Here is a 23,712-nt window from a genome sequence, read left to right as displayed (position 1 = left end):
GCCAAGTCTAGAACTCTTCAGGCTCAACTAAAAGAGCAGCAACCGAGGCCAACAGTTCTAGGCAGTGACTGTTGGAAAAATCTGAAGGATGGTGTTGGAAGGACAGAAAGCTGTGTGTGAAAAGGGATGTCTTTCCCTGTCATCTCTGAAACACTGAAGATATTCAGTTAGCTGATTGATTCCTGAAGAGGAATTGTAGAAAAGTAATCTGAACATGAACTCCATAAATATGCCACCGTGGCTCAGACTTTTGACTCTATTCTCATATATATCATGGGAGCAAACCAGTCTACCTCTTTATTTGTTTGTTTTTCCAGACAGGGTTTTATTGTGTGACCTTGGCTGTCTTGGAACTCACTTTGTAAATCAGGCTGGCCTTGAACTCACAGAGATCTGCCTGTCCGTCCCTCCTGAGTACTGGGATTAAAAGCGTGCACCACCACCACCTCCTGGCACCAGTCTACCTCTTTAGGTCTCATATTCCTGCATCTACGTCAGTGAGTGGTTCAAAGGATTTAATAGAAGTGTTAGACCAGCCCTCTTTCTACCATATCCCACAGAAATAGTTCATAATAAGGAGAAACTTGCCAGATACTTTCAGTGGTATTAGATATAATATCTATCTGTCAGACTGACTGTCCATCTGTCCGTCTGTCTGTCTGCCTATCTATCTATCTATCTATCTATCTATCTATCTATCTATCTATCTATCTATCTATCTATCTATCTATGAGATGGAAGTAGAAAGATATAGATAAATAAATAGGTAAGTAGGTAGGTAGATAAATAGATATAGGTAGATAGGTAGATAGATAGATAGGTATAGATAGGTAGGTAGGTAGAGCTCCATTAGCTCTTCACTGCTTCCCTTCTTGTCCTGGTACTTACCGGAACATCTTCCTCTTGGGTCTCATCACTCCAGGACCTTCCAAGTGAAGCCAGACATTTTTTAGCGTTTCTTTCAAAGGATTTGTGAACTCAACAGTCACAACCATATCAGAGCCAACCATGGCAGTGCCTCGGACCTGTGAAACAAGTTAGACGACAACACAGCACATTAGCCACAGCCCACCATTTCGGCTGCCATCTCCTTAGGCGGTTTTCTCTTGTTGGTGAAGTTTTACAGTGTGGTTTCTCCTCGGCAGCTCACCAGTGAGAGGAAGAGATACTATGCTTCAACTGAGGAATATCTTACGAGGAAAAGATGTACTAATTACAACCCCAGTCTTTTACTCATTATAAAACTTCCTCTAATTAGAGCTGAGGTTAATAGCTGTGGCCAACAACTGCTCTCTGTCAGCAGGAGGCAGGAGTGTGTCCTGTGGAGCAACAGATTTCCAAAGTGAGGGTAGCCAAGTGAACTCTGCTTTTGGAAAGAACTCAACTTTCCTGCACAGGTCATGAGGGATTTTAGAAGTCAAGAGGCAGGAAATATTGCCAGGGCTTGTGCTTTCTTATAGATGTGTTAGAAAAACCCCTAAGGAGAGTCCTTGTTGCGGTTGAAGCAAAGGAAACTCCATGTTAAAATGGGGAGGGGAGGTTTCATCTAAGCCATGTCTGATTCCAGGAGAAAAGAAGTTCAGAGAAATGAGGCTATTTGTGGGCTATTTACCCAGAACAATCACCCAGACTGTCAGGTACTTGACAGAGCATCATTCAAAAGAGACTTAATGCTAGTGACAGTTATTTAGGTTATGGTCTTGGGTGATTAACGCATTCATTCTTCTCTATTTTTACTAACCTTATTAATTATATAAAATAACAGGCTTTGTTATGCCATGTTTTTACAAACACACACACACACACACACACACACACACACACACACACACACACACACACATGTTCTTTGGTGACACCCACCATTACCTTTCTTGCTACCTGTTCCTTGCCTGCTCATTACCTTCTTAAATAGTCTCCTTTCAATTTCTTGCTTAAAAAAAAAATCTAGATCCCTCATATGGATGAGCACATGCAACATTTGTCTTTCTGAGTCTGGATTATTTAATTTAACATATTGATCCTCATCTCCATCTGTTTTCTCGCAAATGACATCTTCCTTATGATAGGATAAACCTGCCTTGTGGCGTATACATACATTATTTTCTTTATCTGCTCATCTGTTGATGGCTATCTAGGCTGTTGCTTCCATGGCTTTGCTATTGTTATGGCATCACTCTGGTCTGCTGACTAAACTCCTTCAGGTATTACCCAGAAGTTGCATATCTGGGCCATATGGTAACACTACATTTAGATTTCCGAGAAGCCTCCATATTGATTTTCATAGTGGCTGCATCAGTACATTTCTATCAATGGTGTATAAGGATCTCTTTTCCTCTATATTCTCAATATTTGTTGTTTGTTTCCTAGATGTTTCCTCTAATTAGTATAAGATGAAATCTTAGTGCAGTTTAAAAAATTGAAGTGTTTAATGGAGTTTGTTCTTGGACAATTTTACATATGTGTAACATGTGCTCTAATAGCTATAACTCTTTGCTTAATCTCCCCTTGGCTCTTATTGTATTCCCTCTTTCTTATAAGTCCCATTTCCACAGTCATGATTTTCTGCTGTGATCTTTTTTTTTCTTGACACCTTCAGAGTTAAACAGCACATCTGTGTGACACAGATTTGAAACGGTCCACTGGGGCCTGGTGATAATTACTTGGGCACACAACTGAAGATAATCACAGCCCTTCCCATAAAAATGCATCAGTAGCCAATAGTTTAGAGGAAGAAGTAGAGCACAGGTTGGACCTCCATGATCCATGACTGACTGTTGAAAGCTCCATGAATATGATGAAGTCATAACTATGTTGGCTATGCTACGTATGCCCAGAGGTCAGGAGTTCATAGCACTTCTTCTTTTAGCTCTTACGCTTTCCTCCCCCTCTTCCTTAATTACCTGAGCCTTAGAAGGGTTGATACATTAGTAGATGATATTCACAAATGAAAACTCAACTCTAACTTATTCTCAGCACCTTGAACATCCTTGCATTTTTGTGACCACTACCGTTCATCACCAAAAGAGGATTCTCTGATTAAAGCTGGAGTAACATCTGTGCTATGTGGCTTGTAGGGGGTAGAAAAGGCATCAAGATTTCTTTGTCTGCTTAGGGACTGGAATGCTACATAGGGGGATCTGTATAAAACCAAACTCATGTGAGAACAAGATGATGATGAGGATGATTAACAATGATGGTTTTATCCTAATAACAAAGGCATGGTAGGAGATGATGCACAAAAACCAGCTTGCAAGTTGCCCTGAGAGATCACAGTTCAAGCTTCTTAAAACATCAGTGCTGCTTTTGACTTGAATAACCATCCTGTGCCCAGAAAATAGTAAGTTGGGGGCATTGTTTTACAGTGGAATTTACTGGCTGCTTGAGTTTTCTATGTAACAACCTGCCATTATTGAATTTTTCTTTAGCCAGTGTATAATATATGAAGACACACAGAGATATGAGACTTTCTTATGAATGGAGATTAAGAGGAAGAACATTGCCTGGAGAAGAGGACCCTTGCTTACCGACTTTACAGCTGAGAATAAAATCTTATGGTTTTGTTTTGCTGGTTTGTGACTAAATTTATGTCTATGGGATTTAACACATTCTATCAGAAAAATAAAACTTTCAACCAATTCATCATGTTTATCTCATGTCCGCATTCCTAGGATGTGTTTAGGGGCACTGAGGGTAGGGCAAGCTAATAATGATAGACACAGAAGTAGGAATATCTAAAGGTAAGGGTTGTATGCTGGGAAGAGGTCAGTATTTTAAGCAGTGGGAACTTAAAATTACAGAGGTCTCAGCCCACTCTGGAACAGGAAGCTAGAATCCCAAATGGTAGAGTCTATAATTTGTTTCTTTTGAGCACTCAGGCTCCTTACCAAGGACCAGCTCCATTGAAAAGCATAGTTCATGCGGATTCTCACACAAAGACTGCATTTCTTTCAGTTCCAAGGCACACAGAAAAAAGATATTCATATCATAATCATCCCTTAAAGATCTTCTGAGGCAGAACCATTGGTATTGGCTTTTTTGATTTTAATGAAATAAGTATCAAGCCACTGGCCAGAATAAAATTAAGTTACTTCTATGGAAGAGCCTCAACTTAGAATTCAGGACAGGATGGCCAAGGGTGTTGGAAACTACAACACACTAGTAACCAAATGACCAACGTTACTTTGCTCTGATGTCCACAGGCTCACCAGGAGCAAGGGAGCGTTGGAGCCCCGACAAAGTTGAATATAGCTAAGGTTCAAAGAGGAGATTGGCCAGCTAATGAAACATGGGGCCATGGTTGGATGTTACTTTTGCAGCTTCTAGGGTGGTGCGATGTGAATGGATTAACCTGGTCTGAGGGCTGTAACAAAGCCAAAAGCCAACAAGGCTAGAGACCAGGTTTCCCAACCTTAGCACCAGTGGAATTTTGGACTGAATATGTCTCAGCTGAGGGGTTGTCTTGTGCTGAGAAGGTATTTACCATCATCTCTGGCTTTTGCCCACTGGATGCCAACAGCCAACAATATCCCACACATGATGACAGCTACAAATACCTAGAAATTGCCAAATATCCCTTGGGAAGCAAAGTACTTTTTTTGTCCCCAACTTCCACCTCCGAAAGCCCTGGTTACTGACACGCTGTAAGATTGGGTCTGTCACTTTTTTCGCGGGTGTTTTGACTTGGTCCCTTTGGGTGTATCATATGGTGTTCTCAGTTTAATACTCTAGTGCGTCTAATTAAAATAACTTTGAAACCCACTGGAATTTAAAAAGTAGTTTTCTCTAACTGAGATAAAGCTACATTGACACCTTTGGTAAGATTGTCTCCTATGGTGACTCCAATTCTTTCTGTGAGAAGTATTTAGGTACAACTGCCTTCACCAACATCATCACAAGGACAAGCACAAGCCTCTTAATAACAGGACCTAAGCTGTCCCCAGTCTATAGCAGATTGGGCCTGTCAATAGTCAGTCATAGATCTAGGAGGATTCATAGAGTGCTATCCCGCCTTGCTAAACTATTGGCTACTGATGGATTTGTGGGGAGGAACGGCCATTGTTTCCAAATGTATACCCAAAGATGAGCCCATCATGTTCCAGTGAATAGTTCCAAACCTATTGCCACTCAGAGTCCCTGCTTCAAACCAGTGAGTAACAAAGGAAAATAAAAAGACAGGAACATGAGGAAGGAAGGTGACAGGAGTAGGAAGGAGAGTAGAGAGGTCTGGGCGAGAGTACTTAGAATGCTTTATGTGCATTATTACGGTGTCAGAGATTTAATTAATAGCAACAACAATAATTATTACAGTAATGATATTTGAAAAGAAGGAACACTGCCAGCTGCTATTAACATTTTCTCTGCCCAGCATCGATGTATCCAGTTCCACCTAAATGTATTTGCAGGGAATTCACTCTGAACCATGAAGGCTCTCCTTTATTTTTCATGACCCATGAGCCCAGATTAAGAGCTATTCCTATGCTGCTGAGCTATTTCCTAGGAAGGTTTCTGGGTTGTGGAAAAACATATTCTTCCATCTCACCGAGGCCTGTGACAAGGAATGTTTCCTTATCTGAATTGCTGGGGATCACCAGTTTAGATATCAGAAGCTTGGAAATTTTTTTTATGCTATTTGTATATACACTTTACTAGCTGACTGTCTCTAATTAAAAAAAAAATCCAAATGTGAAATACTCCAAACTCTGGAACATGTTTGCATGGCGGTCGAAGCTCAGACAGTTTTGACTTTTGGAGTTTGGGATTAGGAATGCCCAACATGTAATTGAAAGGCTGCCTGGTGTGTTTTACCTTTGCGAATGGGTATTAGATCTGATTTATGATCACAGTATAGAGTCTTCTTGGCTAAGTTCATGAGTCACACCCAGTTGCTTTGTTTCCAGTTATTATCTCTGCAGTTAGTGTCTGGGTTTGGTACATCAATACTCTCACTAGCAGGAGGCCAGAGAGCACTGGATGGTGGGGGAGGACTCTGTTTATGCTGCTGTGTGCTTGTGTTGCGACTAACAAAGGTTTGGTATCTATTCTCTTATGTTTGTCTCTAGCCCCAAAATTACAACTTCCTGCCCTTGATTCTTAAGAGGATGCTGAATCATAAAAACTCAGAAGAGCCTAAACACAATACTTAACTGTTCAATATTCAACAGTCCTTCTTAGAAAATTTCAGTGGCATTTCCTCCCTTTTTCTTAGAATAGAATAAAATACATTCATGCTATCTATTGACTTAGGTAGATATGATGGTATCTGTGAAACATAGAGCAATAGTTGTGTGGGGAAAATAGTCTGTTGAATTTATTTTCCTGTGTTCTGAACAGCTCACTCTTTTTATGCTGTGAAAACATTTCATGTCAATATTACTTTCTCTTCCCCTTTCTCGATATCTCTTCTTTCTTTCACTTCACTTCTTTTTCCTTCCTTTTCTTTCCTCCTCCTCCTCCTCCTCCTCCTCTTCCTCCTCCTCCTCTTCCTCCTCCTTCTCCTCCAGCCTTAAAGGGAGGCTTTAGGGAAATCCACAGAATCCTAGAAGGCACAGCCTCATAGGTACTGGTTTAGAGAGGTATGCTTATGACAGGGACCAGAGAAAAGAGCCTGGAACATGCTGTCTTTGGAGATGGCTTATGGTTTTATAGACAGCTCATGGCCCTGGTGTTTGACTGCCTTGGTGGTTTAAATGAAAAAATGTCTCCCATAGGGTCAGACATTTGAATACTCAGTCCCCAATTGGTAGTGCTTTTGGAGAGGTATAGGGGCGCAGTTTTGATAGACAAAGTACATCATTAGGGTTGGGCTTTGAGGCTTCATAGCCTCACTCCTTTTCCAGTTCACCCCCTTCTTCCTAATTGTGTTTGTACATGAGATCTCACAGCTTCCTGCTCTTACTGCCATGCTTGACTACCGCCATGATTCTCCACCATGATGGACTCTTACTCCTCTGGATGTGTAAACCCAAAGGAACTCTTCCTTCAATAGATTGTCTTTGTACTTTATCACAACAACAGAAAAGTTACTAATGCAACAAATTTTATTTAAAATATCTATTTTAAAACTCAACCCACAATATATCTTTCCAAGGTAATTGTACTCATTAATATTGATGCACTGAGTTCTGCCCTGTATGGAAGACTCTTCTTTCTCTCCTTGTTTCCCCCATCACCTCTCTCTCTCACTCTCTCACTCTCTCTCTCTCTCACACACACACACATTGAGAGAGAGAGAGAGAGAGAGAGAGAGAGAGAGAGAGAGAGAGAGAGAGAACTGAAAGGAAGGAAAAGTTTGAGAAAGTGAAAACGACCTAGGTTGGCAGTTTGATTCACAGGATTTATTAGATTCACTGAACAGTCCTTATTTGAAGTGCTTTCAATCATGTCTTTCATGTATCATTGGAAATTGAATTTCTTCCCTCCTACTCACCCCACGGTCACTGCTGGAAATAATCTGTTGCTTGTTTGTAAACTGCTCACCAGCTGCAGAGCGGGTACTACTCTCCAGTAACATGAAGGCTGTCACTTACTAAATAATGCCACCAGTTTTGCCAAGATCAAGTCATGGAAAAGCCCATGTCAACAAAGATGGCAGTCCCTAGCTCAGGTGGCTTATGTTAGACTAAATTGAATTAAAATGAAGTGAAATTTGGAAAATTCTGACTTTGGTGGAGCCTGCTATGTTTTGGGGGATTAAAAAACCTCATTGTGGCTAATGTACACCACAATGACAGTGTGGATTTAAAATATCTGTCAGTGTAGAAAGTTGTATCAAGTCAGTTAATCTATATAAGAATTATAGATATCAAGTCAATTAATCTATACAAGAAGTATGGATAAACACTGAGTTTACAGATAAGGAAATGGAAGCTATATAACTTGCTTAAGTTCACACAGTAAGGAGGGAAAGGAGACATGAATGCAATTGATACTAGGTCATTTCTTAAAACTATCCTATCCTAATTCTATTTAATAACAACAACACAACAGATGACTTACACTGGCTTTTACTTAGTAATATGAGGACACTGCCCATCATTTTCTCCGCTTTGGCCATTGAATCCTTGTAGCTCTATGGGCTTGGAGAGTCATGTTGTTATTCTTACCCTCTATTCTCTTAGTATTAAAGCAAAACTTAAAAGATAACTAGAGCTAGTAAATTGGAAGAACCGAACCGGAAATAAATCTAGGTCTTTCTGACTTAAAACGTTCTCCTTGAAACACCACCCACACTGTGATCTCTGACAGATGAGATAAAAATAGCAACCCACCGAAGAATCATTTGCAGTGTTAGCTTTTCATGTTATCACTAAACCATCCTTTGAGGGCAACGGTTCTAAGTTGACCCTGAACTATATTTGAAAACACAGCTACCACCCACCCTTTTCTTTTTGACTTTACAAGGAGAGGATTTGATTCCCTCGCCAGTGTGAAATGTGACAAGGTGGCCTTGGGGCCTTGAGGTCCATTACTGGATGATAATGGGATTTTCTATTTAGGGTAAAGTTGGGGACATGCATTTTAAAAAGAGATCCAGTGGCTTATATGTCCTAGAGTTACAGGGAAGGAAGATGCGGTTGCTTATTCCAGATCCTTTCCTTTGTGTGTCGTCTTTTCTGAGATTTAGACAAAAGTAAGCAGGAAATGAACAGAGCAACCTGCACTTTGGGTGTGGCAAATGCTTGAGTTCTCTCAGGAAGGAGGAGACTGACACCGAAAGCAGTTGGTACTAGACCATTGCTTAACCATATCCTGTCCTAGCTTTGCTTAATAATAACACAGATGACTTACAGTACTTTTTCCTTTAGTAAAAAGAGGACCTGCCCATCAGTTTCTTATTTTGGGCTATTGAATCCTTGCCGCTCTCTGATGCCTCCTTTTCCTTCCTATGCAAACATCATTACACAGCTGTCCAGAGAGGTGAGACAGGAGTGCACACATCAGAGCCTTGGAGTTAACAGAGTCCAGAGTGCGCCTGCTCTGTTGACACAGTTCACACTATTTCCCTGTGATCCTCTCTGATCAATAGCCGTGGATGGGTGTCAGCACAGAAATCTGTGGCAGAAGTCCCTCATCTGGCATTCTCTGGGAGAAGATAATTTCAGAGAGAAGAGGCCTCCAACCCTCCTCCTTCCCTTGTCCTTAGAGGCCCCTCTTGAAGACCCTCTGGTGATTGACATTAGTGGAAAACCCGGGACATTAAGGCTCCTATAGGCAAATGGAAGCCTTGTCATTCCTTATCTAGACACTGTTAAGTAGTTCAGGACTCTGACTATATTCCAAATGGTTTCCCCAATTTTAATTTGCTCTCTGAGACACAGGTGTATAAGTCATGATGCTGGAGGAACAGGGCCCCAGAATTCACCTTGGCACTACACTGCCTCACTACCGAGGCATGCAGAGTCAGGCTTCTAAGATGGCCTGGGAATTTCAGCAAGAATCATAGCTACTAATGAAAGGCTTTAGTTGGAACATAACAGTATGATAATTATTGAGACAAACCATGCTAGTGTCTAGAGCCAGATGAAGTGGACACAGGGTTGAATCATGATATACCTTGTCCAGGTAAGGAAGTGTCCCTTTTTCATAGGGGGTAAAGCTCTTCATCAGGCTATGGTGCTTGGTAAGTGGGTAGACTTGTTTCTCTGAGCCTGGATGGACACAGCTGGTGTAGGTGTAAGTGCTGGATGAGATGGGGCCTTCTTTGGATATTATTCAAGGGGTTAGCAGTGACACTTCCCATGTGACTTATTCTTACCATCCCCATGGGAGCTGTGAAGCTGTTATTAGCTCGGTGCCTTTTAGGTGGGAGTGTGGGTATGGAGGCCTGCCCTGGCACTGTGCTTGTGTACTTAGCTGCCCAGTTGCTGCTGGCCAACTTGAGGATGAGAGAGTCACTAGCCCTCATTGTTGACAACCAGAGAATCCTGTTAAGTCCCTGTTCACACACTGGGTCACAGCACTTTGACAAATGTGTGTGTAGTCTGCAGACCAGCTTACTTCCTTCTGTGGCCCCTCTCCTCCAAAAGGCAACTGCTCATTAACAATTAAAATGCTGGGAGCCTTTTCCCCGTGACTTAAAGCAGCTTTTGACAATCAACACATGGGAAGGCAGAGAAAAAAATTCCAAGTCTGCTTTTAATAAAATATACTTTTCTCATCAAAATATTTTGATAGCACAGAAAAAGAGATGTATGCTCATTAAAGTTTAATGAGTGTCTCCCCCTGCCATCTCCCATATGAGGATCACAGGCTGTGACTCATGAGTGGTGGGTGCTGGGCACAGTTAAATGGGAACAAATTTAACTCAAACCCAGTGTCTATTGCCATGGGGATGAATGGAGTCTGAGATATGCCCACTCTGATGTAAGAACCTGGCTATTGGCCCATGTGGTTTGGTGGATGGTAGCTTAGGTTCAGATGGGCAGATCCATGATCATCCCAAGATGTCTGGGTTTGCACTAAAAAGGGAGATGGGGAAGAACAGCTGGATTCTAGCTTCCAGGCAGCTCCAACCCTGGGGTCTAACCTAAGTGTCCCAGAAGGCAATGTTTTGGGGCCAAGACTTTGTATAACTTTTGGGAGGCAGAGTTGATTATGCTACAGACATGGTCACAAGTTTCCACCAAAGCCTTGTTCGTAGAGCCAATGACAAAGCTTCATCTAACACATTCTAGACTCAACTCAAAATGTCTCTACATGCTTTCCTGAGGCTATCTTTAGTCTAGCCTGGCTCCCAACCTTTACCCTAAACAAAGCTATTTCTGTGGTCTACCCTACCCTCCAACACAATTCCCAAAGCTTTCCACTGGTATCTAGATGTTTCTCCTTTTATCTTTCCTGGTAACCATTCATTTATGACAGCCTATTTATTCCCTTGGTCTAAATTCTTGATAGTTCATCAGAGCTGTGATCTCCCAACTTCACAAGCCCAAAACCTTCCTGTTCATTCTGCCACCACTCCTGCTTCCCATAAAAGTCCCCGTGTAAAGAACAATGTGGCCCAGAGATCTCAGATGCACACCAAAAGAGATCTGGGAAAGAGGCTTCTGTCCTTCCTTGAACAGGTATGTCCATGAGACAGTCACTTATAGAAGCAACTCTAGCTAAGCGCCAGTGGCATGTAGCAACTGTTTCCTGTGGGTTGTCATCACTCATCAGTCAACACAAAGACGCCATGAGGTAAGAATTGCTATTGCCAATCTTGCTTCAGTAGAAAAACAGACTCTGGGAGGCTCAGTGACTTGTAGGGTTGCATGGGTGTCCTATACGGAAAAGTTTTAAATTCCCTTGGTTGCAGGGCTCATGTTTTGGTCACTAGCTATAAGATACTAACTTCTCTGGGCTTTAGTACAATGAAGGACACAGTAATACCTACCTCTCAGATAAGATGATACAAGGGCATTACTAAAATCGCAGTGCTTAATATCTCCCAGCTGCTGTCACTGCTATCAGCATGCTGGCCTCCTCCCTCCTCTTCTTGCCTGTGGAATGAAACTGGAAGGGTCTGTCTTTCTAGCCACATCTTTCATGTTTACCCTGTGCCTGGTATATCTATATCCAGCATCTGTGAGAGGTCCAGTCTGCTGTGAGCCCATCCCTGATTCAGAGGGATGGACAAAGTATTCTAGCATTTTTCCTAACGTTCAGTGAGGTGGCATGTTGTAGGTAATTTTGGACCATAGGTTTTGAACCATTGTGGGCTTTGTACTTTTAGTGTGTTTGGAGTTCCTGTTTTATGCCACTTATGTGACTTAGTTCTCTGACATGTTCTCCCACATAACTGTCCAACAGAGTATTTTCTTACCATATTTCTAGCACCCTTAACAGAAGCCCCTTTCCTGCCCTCCTCATCACTTCCAGTGCATGACTGGCTTCTGAAGGATACAGTTGTATGTCTCCAGTGCCACAGGTGCCTAGTACACTATCCACAGTTTCTGAAATCTGGACCTGTCACAGCTGTGATGTCTGAGTGGCATTAAGGTGTACAGTCCCTTCCCCTGACACATCTCTTTTCCTGTTTAGATTTACTTTAACCTTGAAGTTACTGGGGTTAATGGTTAAGGCTTGTGTGATGAGTCCTCACCTATAGTTTTTCCGGACAGGCTTAGCAGTGGACAGTATCAGATCTTCTCTCTCAGGAAATGACCTTGACTCTGAGTTTCCACCAGAACCAGCATCCCTGCTTCTGACATGGAAATTAACCCAAATTGAACCCAACCAACCCTGGTTCAAGTCCTGCCCTCATCTACTAACTTGTGGAATCAGACCTCTGATTCTGCCATTTCAGTTGCTCTTAAAGAAACCTAAAAGATAGAAAAAAATCCAAAACCTTTCTAATTAATGATATCCCAAAAGATCAAAGGTATCAGTTTCTTCTATACACTCATTTTATTATCAGTGGTGCAATTAAATTCTATTTTGTGCTGTGGTCTGAACACTTCACAGCTCGGAAAGGCTTCTCCTGAGATCTTGGCAGGGACAAGCCAATGCTTCATAATGAGGTGAACATGAGAACTGCCTCTGGTGGGAAAGGCAGAGATCTAACCATGGGCACAGGCTGTTTAACATACCCCTAAGAGCAGCCAAGATGCCTTTGCTATGTGACTGAGGGACATATTCAAGGTCTCTGACTATGGGAGAGCCAGTGTGACTCCTGCTACTGGGGTCCCTGTGCCCTGAGCTAATGAATTCATGCTCTCATGGCAATATGGCCCTCCTGGAGCAACCCAAGTGCCCTGTTTTCCTGTTTAGCATTTGTTTCTGATCTCTCTCAGACTATACATTCTCATTTGCATTCCACCTTTTAAGGCCTGTGGTGCAGACAGTGCCAATCTCAACAGGTGTATGGTAAGTGGCTGCAGTTCAAGAACAGAAGAAAGGAGATGATATGGACCTTCCTAGAGGTAGAGGCTCTGACATTCTGTTCCTCAATGGGCCCTACACATATTCAAGTTTGTGTGAGCCTCATTTTGGAGTGGTCCAAGTACCAGATTTTGAGGAGAAGTGGACAAGGCAGTTCTCATCCTGCTTCTGTAACGGGACTGCTGGGGTCGGAGACCTAGTTCTACATCTTGATGATGATGGAATCTTGCACAAGTTTTACAGCCTCTCTGCACTTCAGCTTTCTCACGTATAAAGGGGAAACATTTGTACTGCTTATCGATAGAGTGTATTGAGTGTTAGAACCTCAGTTATATATGTGATATACTTTAATAGCAGCTGCCAGGGTCCAGTATATAAGCAAGCAGGAAAGTCATATTGAATGCCACACAAAAGCCATTAGCTTAAAAAGTGGTTCATAAGAAACAAGGCTCATTTCTCACTCCTGCCCTGTGTTCTGTCTCTGGGGCTACTTGGCTTACTTGGTTACTTTAGGATACTTCGTGTTAGGAAGATTTATATGAACCCCTCAGTCTCTCAAGAGATGAATGCTCTCCAGACACCAGGGAAGCTCGCTAAGGCCACATCCAGATGGCATAAAATAACACTCTCCTAGGTGACCACTGGATGTTTGGCTTCTAGTGCTTGGAAGGTGTCTTGATAAGCTATCTACTGATGCTACCAGAAGTCAGTCTTGGTGCTGAGAAGCAGGTAACCCATCCCCCAAGCTTTCTTTTACCAACCCCCCTTCTCCGAGCAATTTGAGAAGAAATACCGTGTACTACCTGGACAATTAACTCTGTGCTCACTAACGCCGTGAACCAAGTAGGAAAAACAAGCCATGGTAACAGAAGCCAGAAAATTTGTCATCTTGGTGAGTGGGGAAGACCGTGAACAAGAAAAAGCAGGAAGGAACTTCCTGAAGACTGGGAATCCTCTATATTTTCATGTGGCTGGTGCTTATAAGGGCATATGTATATTCGGCTATTGCTCTCCAGCTGTATACTTCAGCTTGCACATCCTACTGAATACAGTCACACCCCAGTGAATGACATTACTGCCCCCGATGCAGAAGGGACAGTGTAGGCAGTTTGCAAGCCTGACCCACTTTATTCTAAAGACACAGAGAGTTCTGAGTCTCTGTCTCTATCCCACATCTTTATCTTCCTCCACAAGTGTGTTTATACCACAGGTTATATTTATATCTGCCGTCACATCTATATATTTAAATAAGGAGAGAAGAGGAGTGTTACATGTTCGAGACTATATATAGAATGGCTTGCTTCTTTCAAAGAACAGGAGGATCCTAGCTCTATTATGTCTTTTGGACACCCCTTTTCCCAGACACACATATACACAGTCTGGCTACCTGACTAAGCCCTTTGCCCTCCTTTCTTGTCTGAGATATGATGTTCACTGACCTTGATGGTGACCTTGGGGATAGTCAGCACTATGGACTTCTGCTTGGCCAGGACGACCCTGGTCTCGTTGATGCGTGCAGTGACGAAGAAGTGCAGGAGGCCCTGTTCCAGAAGGTAGCTCATATACTCGCCTGCTCTGATCAGCACCTCCTTTTTCTCTACTGGAGGGAGGAAAAACCAACAAGGCTGACATCAAGACCTGGACAAGATGGCATATGGCTTACTTTTCCTCTCCCATCTGCCCCACGTTAGTACACAAGTCATTAGGAACACAGCAAAAGTTAGATACAAAAGTCAATCAGGGATGAGCTCTCCTGTCTGGTGAGCGAGGAAAGCATACATTGGAAATGTAAGTCAGTGAGGTCTTACTGAAAAAGGAGTTGTCAGACTTTCCAAGCATTGTTTTCATTGCTGTAAAATGGGAAGCATAAACAGAGATATTAAAGGTAGAGCCTAGGAACTTCAATCATGGGGACTTCGATCTGGGCCAAGGCAATCCCAAGATGGCAGAAAAGGAGCATAGAGCTTTCTCTCTCCTCTTTATGATTGGGAAGACCTCTGTGTTGAAACCCTACTGTAAGCTTTCAGAGTAGAGGACAAGCCCTGCAGAATGGCATGGGGGCTGGGAGTAGTCTCACTACCCTTTCAATCTCCACTGGGGCTGAGAATGCACAGTTGTATCTGTAGCCTGGGTCCATTTGCTCTGTGGCTCCATTTCCCATAGCCTGGGATTGTAGAGCCCAAGGGGCAGTTCTGCAGGCTGAGCCCAGGTAGGTATGTCCTTAGAGACAGTGCATTTTACCCCCTGATGTTACCAAGGATAGTAATAAACAGTGGTTTTCTTCTGGTTTTTCTTGGGGGAGTTTGACTACTAGGTTTCCTTAGGGTAGCAAGATTTGTCCATCTCCTTTTGACCCATCTTTGTAGAGGCTCTTATCACCACTTATAGTCTCAGCCTCAGGGCTCCCTTCTTCTTGGAGGCAGCCCATTCTCTCAATCATGGCCCAGAAGAAATGGGGCTGTGCATTCAGGCCCCAGAGAACAGTGCTCCTGAAATAGTCCATTACATAAGTGCCATGTTTTGCCACCGCACAAGAAATTGTTCTAGATAAAGTTTATTAAACGCGGCAAGAGAAGGAGGAATAGATTTTCACTGTATGAGTGGTGGAGATGGGAGGCTGCCAACATCATTTATGGTGTCTGGGGAAAGCCAAGGGAGACACAGGCTGGAGCTGCCTCATCTCTTCCAAAAAGCAAAGAAACTAAATTTAGCCAAGTGACAATGACAACACCTTTGAAGGTACTGAGTGGTTGAAGTTATTCAAATCTCCCAAGCTGACTCTAGCCCACACACTCCCTTTAATCACCAATCTGAAAAGTCTGCTTCCCATTCTCCTTAGAAAATTTTATTTGCAACAGAGGCACTGAAGGATGCTTGATTAGGGTTAGAAGTGTGTGATTTTGCAAAAGACTAGGATTTAATTTAGATTGCAACATGCGTTACATTGCGTGCAATTGACGCCACATTAATTAGTAAATTAGCAAAAGAACAATGAAGTTCTAATTCTCTTGACGTTATCTTGGACAAGGCCTCGGTGGTGTAACTGATGGAGCTGTATTAAAATTGACTTGGACTTAGGTTTGATCCCTACATGAATGACTTAGTAGAGAAATACATTACATCACTCTAATCCATTAACTCATATAAAGTTATCCCCCTATTTTTAATTTTTGCAGGGCAAAACATTTATTTTGGCTTATGATTTGAGGGCATTACAGTCCACAATGGTGGGGAAGGCCCAGAAGCAAGCCTGAGGCTGTAGTGTCTGGTTGTGCTGCTTCTGCAGCCAGGGAATGGCTTGAGTCCATCCTTTAATTTGGTTAAGGAGTCAAGGAAGATTGAAAGAGTGCATGTGAGGTTAGAAAGGGGGCTGTACTCTATTTCTGGTGTAGAGAGATGTGATGATTATAGACAATTCCACACAAGGCCCCTGTTCACACCCATTGGTTCAATGTTCCTGCCCAGTGGGGATCTAGGCTCTGTAACCTTCGTGTCTTTAATCATGTTAACCCAGCCTGAGTTTTCCACTATGTTGGAAGGTAACAGGAGTGCCAAGGCATTTCACCACTGTCATTCATGGAGTTTCCTCCACTCCTTCCTCTTCTGTACACAGCCAATCAAGAGGACTCTTCAGAACATGTGCAAATAGGACTTGCTCTTAGCACTGTCAGCAGGACCACCACATTCCAGCCGGATGATTGTTACAGCATCCTAACTGGTCTCCAAGCTCCATCCCTGCTTCTTCGAGTCCCTTCACAACACAGCCAGTGCAATCTTTCTTACGTTTTAATTTAGAAAATTATCACTGCGTGTGGGTCCAGGCATATGAGTGGAGACCGGAAGACAAGTTACAGGAGTTGGTTCTCTTCTTCCACTACGTGGAGGATGGAACTCAGCTGGCTAGGCTTGGTGGCAGGGAATAAAGCTAAAGTTTGTACGAGGGACAATACTCATTCTGTGAGTTAAGCCCATCACTTTTCATTGGCTGCTTTTGTTCCTGTTTGAGCCTGGTTTTGTTATTGTACCCGAATGACAGAGGCTTGGAAATTTATAAAGAGAATAGATTTAGTTGTCTCATAATATTAGTGGTTGGAGCATCCAAACAGCATGGTGCTGGCATAATAGGAAAGGAACTGGGTATGTTCACAAGGGACCATGCTTGCAAAACAGTCCTCTTTTATAATAAGCTGCTCTCCCAGGAACTGACTCACTTCACAGACCAGTACCAACCCGTCCAAGGTCAATTAGGATCACATATCCTAGTCATTTTCCACAAGGCTCTGCCTCTTACAGGCTCCTCCTTCTCCCATCATCAGTTATCACACTGATAACAAGAATGGTTCTTCATCCTCTGTGTCTCATTGTGCACATTAGATGTCCTATGATACCAATGGGATTCTTCTGGCTGGAATAACCTTTGTCAGGTCTCTGTTCCACAATACCCTATTAGAGAGATTTATTTTGTGGTTGTAATGCCTGCAAGGCTAACAGGCCTCTCCCTCTTAGTCTATTTTGTATTTTTTCTATTACACATATAACCAGATAATACACCTGCTAGCTTGCTTGCTTCTTCATTGCCTGCTTCCCCTGTAAGACCAGAAACTCTGCAAAGATGTGCACTCCCCTGTGTCCAGCCTATGCTAGAACCTGGGTGCTCCAGTTTGCTTTCTGTTGCTGTGTTAAAATATCATGGCCAAAAATAACTTAGGGGGGAAAGGAATATTTGGCTACAGTGGAGAGAAGACAGGGTTGGAGCTCAAGGTAGGACCCTGGAGGCAGGGATGGAGACAGAGAGCGAGGACAAGGGCTGATTGCTGGCTTGCTTCCTTTGCTTGTGAGCCATCTTTGTTATATAGTCTAGTCATGGGTGGTACCACCTACTATGGGCTGGGCCCTTCTACATCGATTAGCAACCAAGAAAATGCCCCCACAGTCATGCTTACAGGCCAAATTGATGTAAACAATTCCTTTGTTAAGGTTTCCTCTTTCCAGGTATGCCTATCAATATTAGCCATGACATTGGCCTGACAGGGAACAATTCTGTAGTGTAGGTGATATTGCTCCCATATACAAATGAGGGCGAGAACCCAGATCGCTGAGGCAACCTGCCCCAGGACATACCCCTAGGGGTGAAACAGTCATGTCTTACATTCAGACTTGTCTAATTCCCAGAATAAATGTGTTCGCCTGTTCCCAGGAAGCATGGGCGCTGTTTGCCCTTTAGTCCTTCCTTCATGCTGACTACTCTTTTTGGTGAGAATACTTTTCTCTCCCTTGGAATTAAAAAAAAAAACTCCAAATCTAGTTTCCAAAGAAAATGCCATGGTGATTTCTTGACTGCTAACTACATCATTGAAGCTAGAAATACTTGCCTCTTTCAATTTATTTTTCTTGGAATCCAAATTTTTAGGAATAGTTTTTCATTTTCTCTGGGAACACATCTCTGGTTCTTCTGGGGCTAGGGAGCTCAGGAACAACAGAGATGTGGGATTGGCTCGTTGCTGGGGTTGGGCCTGCTTGCTTGTCTCTGCTTTAGGAACAGTATTGCTTTGGTACCCCCTTTCTTCTTTTATTCAGGACCATGTGTTGGGTCCAGAGACACAGTGCCCCAAATTGTCAACTACTTTCCAGTTTTCTCTGACTCAGAGCTCTGCTTATAGAAGTTCTCTCTGTTAATTTTTTTGTGTGTGTGCCCAACTTAGGGCTGAATATCGAGTCCACCTAATACTCTCAGAAAAAATGAGAACTTTCAAAATTGCCATCCCCAGTGTATGCTGCAGCATGCTAGTCCTGCCTTGCTTCAAGATCCCAAATTCTTATGGCAATGAAAGGCTCAGATATTTGTATGGGAAGCAGGGAGAATAAATAGGAAAGAGAACCTACTAGGGATACCTCTGAGCAGACTTTGAGATGGCGCCTAATATCTCTTAGGCTTCCTCTTCCTGTGGTCCTCCCTGGATCAGGCTGATCAGCCATATAAAACAGTTTTGAGGGAGGCAGATCTGGGGGTGGCTCATTGTATCAACCCCTAGCCACAGCATTGGACTAGAGTTTAGATCTCTAGTGTCTATGTTAGAGCTGGTGAGCCATGGAGACTGCCTGTAAGTGCAAGCAGAGATGGGATCACTAGTGGAAACTAGGTAAATAGGCTAGGTAGAATTGGTGAGATTCAGGTTTAGCGGGAGACTCTGCCTTAATATATAAGGTACAGAGGAATCACAGAAGTTGCCTGAGGTTGACATAGCCTGTGTAGCAAGTTCAGATCTCAAATGCGGATGTTGTTTCAGGAGTTATGATGGTGCCTAAAGCTTGGGATGCTGGAGCTCTGCGTTCATAGGCCACACTAAATATAAAGAGATGAGTTTCCATTTAATTTTCCAACTCTTGGTATTCTAGGCTTAGAAGATTTCAGCATTTATTTCTGTTCATAAGCCACAAAGATAAGAAGATTGGGTATTTTCTAGAACTGACCCCTCAATGTGGCCTCTAACACTGAGATCTGGTGAGAACCAGAGCATTGACAGTATTGACAGTGAGACACAGAGTCAGGCAACAAGTCCTAGAGAGACCCACACATTAGTTAGCTTACAGGACAAGGGATCCAGCGTCACTTCAAAGGACTCTGTCTTGAACTCTTTCTTGGATACCCCAGTGTAGAAGGTGATGTTGCCGGAAAGATAGGCCAGGATGGTGTACAGATTGGAGCTATTGTTCTGGAAGGTGATAGTCACTCTGAAGTCTTTTCCCAGCACAGCATTTTCCACATCAAAGTTCATGTCCACATCAGATCTGGATTTGACCATGCCTTCAGTATTGAGGGTCTTCTTGGCTCCATACATCAGGGCAGTTTCAAGGGCTAGTCTCTCTTCTTCTTGGCCTAAAAGAGATCCACAGATAATGACAGGGAAAGGGAACGCACTCCATGGGGATGACATTGACCCAAAATGCTCTATGCACCACCCTTGTTGACTCATGGTCTCTGAAAGCCAGTTAACCACTCTCTCATAGAAAAGTAGGTATAACCACTGTCTCGGGTTATGTTCTGCAAACCAAGTTATCAGATAGGCAATGGCCTCCAAGGCTGTCAGGATACTTGGTGTCCAGGCATGGTATATCTGTTTGGAAGGCTACTTAGGGGTTTGCACCAATGGGCCAATCAATCTCTTGGGCCATTATTTCTGGGTTTGGCAGGTGCCAAATTGCTTCCCTCTCTGAGTCACTGTCAGAAAGTTAGAATTTAGGGTCATCGGAGCAATGATTTAGGAGATAGTGGCCACTTGCTGTGCCACCTCCTATCATGGATGTTTCTACCTGCTATGGACTTTTCTGCACCCAAATATGATGTGCCCTTTCAATCTGTCTCCTATTTAATTTCTTCCATTTTCTCTTTCTTGAGATGACTTTCAGGCTAGACTTGGTCCTTCTATGCCCTTCTATACCTTCTGCAGTGCCCATCAACCTCAAAACCTTAGGCTCATCAACTTCAAGGCACTAGGCTCTGGTCAACTGGTCTTCCCCTTCCCAAGGACTCCTGGGTCGATCCATGGAGGAAGCTTGATTCAACCTGCTGAAGGTCAATAACTTTCCTGAGCTCATGAAGGTACTGAGCCCTACAACTTTATTATCTCAAAATCTTCCAGTTGCCTCTCATTGAGGACAAGGATTTGGGGCAGCACGGCTGGAATGTTGCTTTGCCCTAATACAGTATGAAACTTAGGTATGGTTTGAGCAAAATGTCTTATGGTCAGTTTCTGGAGGGATAGTAGTGGGAATAGAGAGGCAAGAGAGAGAAAGGGTCTGCTCTAGGGAGGAAGAAGGAGAGATAGTGGGGAAGGAAAGGGAGGAAGAGGAGGCAAGCAGGTGGTGTGCTTCTATGATTTTTGCACTTGGGAGTCTGAGGCAGGAAGATAGTTCAAGGACAGCCTGAGCTACCTAGTGACATCTGCCTTAAAAATCCAAGGGCTGGGAGTACAGCTTAGTGTATGAGCACTTGTTAGCATGAACAAGGTACTATTCCATACACACTTTTCAAACACAGACTCTCTCTCTCTCTCTCTCTCTCTCTCTCTCTCTCTCTCTCTCTCTCTCTCCCTTCCTCCCTCCTCTCTCTCTCTCTCTCTCTCTCTCTCTCTTTCTCTCTCTTTCTCTCTCTCTCTCTCTCTCTCTCTCTCTCTCTCTCTCTCTCACTTTTAAGAGTGAGCAAGAGAGCGGGTGGCAGAGACGCAGAGAGGGAACATACCAGCAATGAGAAAGGGAGAAGAGCAAAGACAGAGACGGACACACAGAGAAAAATAGGATGAGCAGGGGAGGAAGCAGGAAACAGAGTCCTAAATGTAGCCTCAAATGGGGCTGTGCTCAGACTCTGACTACATGACAAGCTGTAGAATACCTCCAAAGCTTGGATAAGATACTTGACTCCAGGGGCAGGCTGTTGAAAGCACAAAAGATGGGAGGCCCCTTCTCTATCCTGAGCACCTCTCCCTATAACTTCTTTTATGGTGTAGGACAGAGATAACAGATGGAGGCGCCTTCTTTGGCTTATGAAAGTTAGGCATGAGAATGGCTGGGTGCGGGGAAATCACTTTAAGATAAGAATGTTGGCTCTTCTAATTCTGCTAATTTAAAGATGTTATCTTCTTCTATACTAAAATTAAGTCAGATAATTAATAACTGAATTCAATAGTGGTGAGGAGGATAATGGATGCTATAAACTATCACTGAATGCTAATTCCGTGGCAGGCCATGGGATGCGTGCTTGCTTGCAACAGCCCTGCTAAGCCTCATAACAAACACAGGCTAGACACTGCAAATACCACCAGTGATATAAGGGTCTGTACATTACAGGACTGTGTGTACACACACACACACACACACACACACACACACACACACACTATAAACTTCTCAGTGAAGACTACAAGAACATGCCAGAAACAATGGGTCTAGAACCAGAATTGGCTCAGACATATGTTTATGAAGCCAATAGAGGAAGACAGGAAGGGAAGGAAGGAAGGAGAGCCCAGCCTCGAAAGTTCAGCAAACTACTTTAGCAGCGATCAACTGGCAAACAGGTCCATGAAAAAGAGAACATTAACAATTATCACTTTGGATGAGGTCCAAGTATGCATTTAGCCAAAGCACAGGAAGTCTGTTGGAGCAGCAAACAAAGAACCAGAGAGGGGCTGCGTGAGGAGAGAGGAGCTGAGGTGGCCTAGGTGTGAGAAAGGGGCAAAGCGAGGCTTATGCTCTGAGCTACCTGAGAGGCTGGTCTGACAGTGCAGACTTCATCCTCCTCCTGTCCTTTAGGGGAGCAGTTTCGGGACAGCAGGCCATCCAGGCAGGAGAGAATAGCAAGGTTTTTCATGGCCCAAGAGAGTTGTCCCTGCTTTGCAGCGGTTATTGTGAGTGCTCTGGTCTCCCAGCACCAGTAAAAAGTTATCTAGAGCCGGACTTTGATTTCTGCGATGCCTCTGTGTTCTGAAGACACAGGGTCAACATCACCTTCCTGGAAACTGTGGTGTTATATAGTCCCTTCATGTTGGATTGTCTTGGACATAGTCTCAACACCCTCTCCCCCGAGGTTCTCATTACTTTGAGAATGTGGCCCTAGATCCCAATCCTCACACCAATGAATTTCCAGTGTTCTTTCCCTTTCCTCAGAACAGTACTTGCCCAGTGCTACGCTACCTCTCTCTGGAAACACAGACTCCAGGAGAGCAGGGATCCCATCTGTCTTGTCACCTTTCTATCACTAGGACTCAGTACCTGCAGGCACTGAGGACCTGGAGGAGGGAGGCTTGCAGATATGCTAATTTCAGTACAAGGCAGAACTTTTGTCTCTATAACTGCAGTAGAGTGCACTCAGCTGACCCATGAGATCACAGCCCTGTGACCACTGCTTTGTCCATGTCACAACTTTGGATTCCTGGACACAGACATTGGGGTGGACAGTACTAAGAGAGAGTCCTTCCCTCATTGATATTGAGGGATAAGTGAAGAGCTATCATAATATAGATTGGTAGATCACAGGTGTCAGGACATTGTCATGTAGAACCTGGAGACATGAGATAGGAAACACCCTTAGACTGCCTGGGTGGCACAAGAGCCCTCTTTGCAGCACAGTGGGTAAAGACAGGGTGGCATGCAAGAGGTTGGCTACTCAGGGACTCTGATCGCTGCTCACCTGACTGTTGTGTGTGGCATTGTGCATGATCAGGCAGTATAGCAAGAAGACCACAAAGTCAGCTAGTGAAGCTTTCTGGGCCATTCCTGGATCATTCTGAAGGTCCAGGAAGACAGTAGGCTATTTTCTCTGCTTTAATGGTCTCAGACTTACATGTCAAAGAGTACCACTTTCGTGGCGAGAGAGGTTTACACGGAGGAGGGGGTTGTAAGCTCGGCTAACTTTCCAGGCAAAAACATAGTCTGAAATACTCCACACACTAGGGTAGCAATGATAGCATTGCTATTAGAAGGTGATGCTATCTCATACTGGACCTTCATCATCATCCTTCAGGCTCTATATTAAGGTTTTGTACACAAGATGCTGTTTTACTCTCATAGCCTGGTTATGGAACCAGAGAGAGGTGCTTGAGGGCTGTTTTAGGTGGCGCAAGTAGAGGATTTACTACCTAATTCTGTGGTAACTAAATGTGAGTGCATAGTGGTTGTCTTCAATGGGGTAGGAAGCAAAGAATGAATGGGCAGGGAAGGGAGTGGAATGGAGGAAGAGGGAGTAGAATTTGAAACCCTTTGGCTTCAGGCTTTTGTGTCATACATAAGGCCTGGGTGAGATGCCGATTTGGGTGAAAGACAACCACAGCTATCCAGGAAGAACATAAATTTGGT

General features: G+C 43.5%; 1 protein-coding gene across 1 annotated transcript in view; it reads right to left on the bottom strand.

The window, feature by feature from the left end:
- F13a1 (coagulation factor XIII A1 chain) overlaps positions 1 to 23,712 on the bottom strand; it is a 176,694-nt gene that overhangs the window by 9,306 nt on the left and 143,676 nt on the right. Inside the window, 3 exon segments of the mRNA NM_021698.2 lie at positions 889 to 1,025; positions 14,304 to 14,464; positions 19,454 to 19,741. Coding sequence (NP_067730.2) covers positions 889 to 1,025; positions 14,304 to 14,464; positions 19,454 to 19,741 — 586 coding nt within the window.

Source organism: Rattus norvegicus, chromosome 17 (genome assembly GCF_021556685.1).
Source record: "Rattus norvegicus strain SHRSP/BbbUtx chromosome 17, alternate assembly SHRSP_T2T, whole genome shotgun sequence".
Classification (NCBI taxonomy): domain Eukaryota; kingdom Metazoa; phylum Chordata; class Mammalia; order Rodentia; family Muridae; genus Rattus; species Rattus norvegicus.
Note: the sequence above shows the minus strand (reverse complement) of the source record. Positions and strands in the feature narration are given on the sequence as shown.